Source organism: Dendrobium catenatum, unplaced genomic scaffold (assembly GCF_001605985.2).
Source record: "Dendrobium catenatum unplaced genomic scaffold, ASM160598v2 fragScaff_scaffold_883, whole genome shotgun sequence".
NCBI lineage: Eukaryota > Viridiplantae > Streptophyta > Magnoliopsida > Asparagales > Orchidaceae > Dendrobium > Dendrobium catenatum.
In genome coordinates this window covers 266,593-271,972 of record NW_021319345.1, presented here as the reverse complement: position 1 = coordinate 271,972, position 5,380 = coordinate 266,593, and the positions used below count along the sequence as shown (strand labels likewise).

The 5,380-nt window shown below is 39.4% G+C and overlaps 1 protein-coding gene across 1 annotated transcript in view; it reads right to left on the bottom strand.

Moving 5' to 3' along the window:
* Positions 1–225: 225 nt before the first annotated feature.
* Positions 226–5,380, bottom strand: part of LOC110101178 (conserved oligomeric Golgi complex subunit 5) — an 11,154-nt gene continuing 5,999 nt past the window's right edge. The window contains exon 3 of the mRNA XM_020828969.2: positions 226–1,317. Coding sequence (XP_020684628.1) covers positions 397–1,317 — 921 coding nt within the window. The 3' untranslated portion in view covers positions 226–396. The remainder of the gene's footprint in view (positions 1,318–5,380) is intronic.

Here is a 5,380-nt window from a genome sequence, read left to right as displayed (position 1 = left end):
CATTGGACCCAACAATTACTATTGATTCAAATTACAAATCTAGGAAAGAAGAATTGTGTCAGGTTAACCATCTAATGTAACAAAATACTAAACTGTTAACACTTCCATTTACAAGTTGTGACTTCTTCAGAGGCTATGCAAAACTCCATGGCCATGATAGAAAACAAATAATGAAGAAGACAAGAGAACCAACAAAAAGTATAAAGCAAACAAACAACAGCAAAAACCATCTAAATTTGGTGTGCAAGTTTCTCTGAAATAATTGACACTATCCATTTAAACTTTATAGGGAATAAATGTCCAGGGAAGACTATTTCTATCAATGGAACATATAGCTATAAACCTTATCCAAAATCATGAAGTTTATCTACACTAAGAAAAAAAGCAAAAAAATCACTATTGAGAAGAATTGCCCATTGAAATAGATGATCCAATTTGCAGCATGAGAGGATAAACAGGACTAAATTCCTTCTCTCCTCTACTCCTAACCTTTATTTCATAATCATCTAAAGTTGCTTTAATGCCCTTCCATACCTGATCCTCTCCTTGTGAATCAAGCCACAAAGAATATTGAAGAGGAGTGAGCTTGTTTCTCTGCATGGGTGACTGTAAATCTTCGGGTCCTCGAGAATACAGGTGGTGGAGTATGACACTTGGTGGCAGATCATTAAGCAATGGCGAGCCCTGAAGCTGAGAAGTCTCCAAGAAGATCATGGGACGAAAGGCTCTAAGGGCTCGATAAGGAGCTCCCAGTTGCTCTACTGGAAACAGGTTTTGGCCAACTGCCAACTCAAGCTCGGCCATATCTCTTGCCATCCTAAGCTTGCCTGATTCAGATAGAGGCCTAATCAAAGCAGCATGTCTTATAAAAGATAACAGAACGCGAGAAGCCATTCTGTGGACAAGACTTGTGCATATTGTCTCGAACCGGGTTGCAGAAGCCGGTAGAAGCTTCGATAGGAACTCATTTCTGAAGTGAACAGTGCACTTTTGAAGCTCGTCCATGTAGGAAGAAGCATTGTTGTCCATTGATGCATCCATGCCATGGGATCCAAAGTCCTGGTCATGGATTTGAAGGATGCAGGACTCGAGGCGGTCAAGCATGGATTGAAAGAGGGAAGTCACTGAATCACAAGCAACTCCATAGATGACACCGAGCGATGGGGAGAGAACATCAGCAGCAACAGTTGGGAGGGCAGCAGTTATACTGGAGATGCGAGTATGGATTTCTTGGAGATGTTGACATAGAGCGAAGTTTTTTATCTGTGCTGGATTTGCAGGACCTGTTACTTGACGGGCTTCTGGACCAGCAGATATCTGTGAGGTAGAGAAATAATAGTTCATGGCAGTGAGGCAGATTTAGTTGCAGGGAAAATTCTCAACAGATATATCCTGGCATCAAGATATAAGTTTGCAAAACTAAGTATTATTTGAAACTTTTTGAAGACTGGGGCCTTGTACCGATCCTCGTTCCTTCAATTTAGGATTGACGTTTTGAACTTCTCTACAAGTTTCTTAATGACACAGCATCACAATATGCATATTCTTGGCAGCATGCAAGAGGAAATTATGAAAAGTTTTTGGTAAAATGTCATAAAATTATAATTAGCCTAACAATATAATATGGATCTTAATGTTAGGAATTAAAATTAATATTGACAACATAATTGAGTATGAAAATAAAAGAGAATGTTAAGATAGACGCGTCGAAAAAAATAAGAATAATGGTGAGGAAAGTAGTGCATCAATAGTAAAAAATAATATAATGACAAATAGAGATTGTGGGCTCCCTCAAGATCCTCTTACATGGTATAATTTGTTGACCTCCATAGATATACCCAAAGGAACAAAAAAAAAAAATCCCCCAAAAAAAAACCAAAAGAAAAAAAAAAAAAAAAAAAAAAAAAATCAAAATCAAAATCATACCCGGCGGATCCACGAATATTGCCGGAAATTCCGCTGAATTCCTGTAGCTCGGCGCCGTTGCGTCGCTGCTCCGCGATTCATGCTCAAACCCCGCTCGAGGAGGTCCTTTCCCGCGTCGTTAAATACCGACTCAAAGGGAGCCTTCGGCTGCTCTCTCCCTCACACAAGCAAGGCCCTTCTGCTCTCCCGATCCTAACACCTCTGCGCTCCCGTCAAGGCCTTCTTCTTTCAATCCACAGAGAGAAAGAGAGAGAGAGGGAGAGAGAAAGACTGACCTTGATCTCTCCGATGCCAGAACTCCTCCCAGATCTGGCTTCCGTCCGAACTATTCAAAGCCGAAATCCCTCTGTCTCTTCTGGCCAAACTCCGGCGACAAAGCCTCCATCCCGATCTCCACCTATAGTCGCTATTATCCTCTCAGACTGAACCCAACCAGCCGCAAACCTCTGGCCTTGCCCGACCTCCAACCGAGAGAGAGAGAGAGAGAGAGAGAGAGAGAGAGAGAGAGAGAGGAGGACCGACCTACCTCCTTCTCTTTTAACAAACTTCGCTCATCCGACGACATTCCTTTTGTAGGATCGGAAGTTATAACACTTGATCGGGACTCGGGAGCAACACAGGGAGCTCTCTGTATGAGAAGGTAACTACTCCCTTTCCTGCGCTTCCTCGACCAAATCCCGTAAATTAGAGGGGGCCGAAAGGGGATATAGAGGATTTAAGCAAGATTAACTAAATCTCGTTCAAATGAGATATAGCTTAAATCCTGTTCAATGCTTGTATGAATCCGGTATTCAGATAATTTTTCTTAACAAGATTTACCATAAATCTTACTCAGATTTTGCATAAATCCTGTTAATAAGATTTAACATGAATACTACTCAAATTCGGCTCATGTCAAGCCTAAGTACTATTCAATTTATGTATAAATTTATTTGAATTAATTTTAATTAATTTAATTTGATTATAATGAATTATTTTTAATTATATATAATTATAATTAATTATAAATTAGATATATTTAATTAGATTTAATGATGATCAATTATGTTAAATTATAATTAATATATATTAATCATAATTAATTAAGTTTAATTATGATTAATTATAAATTAATCGTACATTAATTATAGTTAATCAAATCTTATTATAATTAATTACAATTAACTATTTTTAAACATAATTAATTTTAATTATTTAATTTAATTATAATTGATTTAAAAGAAAAGAGAAAATGCAAGTGTTATATCTCTCTCTCCCTCGATCCACATGCCAACACCAATAACCCCGCGAAGGTACGAATTTTCCTAAATTGAGATTCTCGCTTTCGTTGTATGCGGCGGACCGGAAAACTGCCTATACACCCCTTTATTGCGCGTGATGGGATGGGACCCTAGTCCGACGCCTACGACGAGGCGGGCAATCACCTAAACTCTACTTGATTGAACTCATGGAACTGATATTTGATCTCGAATGAACTCAAAGGACAACAGGGGACATGCATTTGAACTTGAACTCAAGCAGGGGACTTGTGGACACGAACTTGACTTGAACATTAATAAGATTTGAACTCGAATGACAAGGGGACTTGATTTCAATCTCAAAATGAACTAAACCCAAGTTTGGATAAATAATCAAAATTTAAATCAAATTTGAACATTAATAACTTGAGTTTAAGTAGGTCACAATGCAAGGAGAAGACCCAACTTGAATTCAAATGAAAAATATGACAAAGACTCAATTGTAGTGATATCACAACCTTAATTGAGGTCGGCTCACTTGCAGACAACACAACTATTCCTTGGGAGCTATGATGATCGACGAAATTATTTGTGGATAATACTAGCGATTATGTAGTAAGTGTAGTAAATCCTCTGTTGATACAAGTACACATGTTCTCTGCGAGCAAAGATATAGGGCTACGACAAATCCAAATTCCTACAACCTGTCGTAGGAAGCCTCTCATGTATGCAAAGTGTCATATACAAGCAAATATATAAGGTTTTCGGCAAACACAAGAGCATCAACAAGCAAAAAGTAGAAGATTAGTTAGTGCACTATAATCTACATGCACAAATCATGCAAGTAATGCACGACAATCTACCTGTGCAAAGCATCAAACAACTCAATTCACAAGCTGCTACTCCACGCCACCGGATCTGCAACATCCCTACAAGCATACAGAAGGCGTCTACGAACTCCTAAATGAAATGCTGCATTCAGATGATAGTTACCCGTAGAATTGATCAACATCAACAAAGTCTGAAATAAATCCCCCGTACATGCATTAGGTTTGTATGCACATAGATACACTAAAAGGGTAAAGTAATCAAGAACCCGCAACGGCCCCGACGAGCGTGTTATTGGTACACACGTGACGTCTAGGGATGCTGCGCGGGTCAATAAATTTGAACCCGATCCTCCTAAGCAAGTAAATAGGAGTCGACAAGGTTTAATCAATAATTATAAAATGCCCCCAAACACCCGCAAGGGCCCCAGCGAGAGTGTTATTGGTACACACGTGATGTCTAGGGATGCTGTGCGGGTCAATAAGTGAATTCAAGTTCGAACCTGATCCTTCTATACGGATCAATAGGAGTCGACAGAGTTCGAACATTTAAACTTATACACAGTTGTGACGACCGGTGTATTTGTTTTAATACATTCATATTAGACCTTCAAGGCCTATAACAATGAAAATTCACTAATAAAGACACGAATCCTACGAAACTCGATCCCCTATCGGCAAATTGATAAGGTCGATAAGGTTTAATCAAATGGAGATACCCCCCAAACACCCCCGATGATAGCCGTGTTGAATGTAAATCTCAACCGGAGGGGTTAACTCAAAATATTTCAAATTCCATCCAAATACCCATGCAAGCCCAAAACTCCAAGAAATTCAAAAATCCAAAGATATTTAAAATTTTTTAAATTTCAATATCAATCACTTAAAGCAAAATCCATCCACCCTCCGCAACAATTTGCCGAGGTGGACAAATTAAAAACTACTTCAGCTCACAAAGAGCTAATACCTAGTCGAAAATATCACTATGATCCATTCTCAAACAGTCTCCTGCCATTAAGGAGGTGGTACGCGTCCTTTAACCGGCAGTTTTGCAGCCAAATGGCACCGCAGGATAAACGGTTATGACCTAGGGCCCTCTGAACCGAGTGGTTTTGTCGCCAAATGGCACCACGAAATACCAGTTATGGCCAGAGCCAATACGTTCCTTAGTGGCATCAAATTCTTGAGATATGAATCAATAGGATATAATCAATAGGGCACAAAGCCCTCTATCAGCTAAGGTGGATTCAAATATGTCCCCTTAAACAAATATTCACCCCAGGTCTACAAGGTCCCCTTGGATGAAGCAACTCATGGCTGCCGACAAGGATCCTTCTGTCAGGTTGGGTCGACTACCTCCTCTGACTAAGTAGACTATGAACATTACAT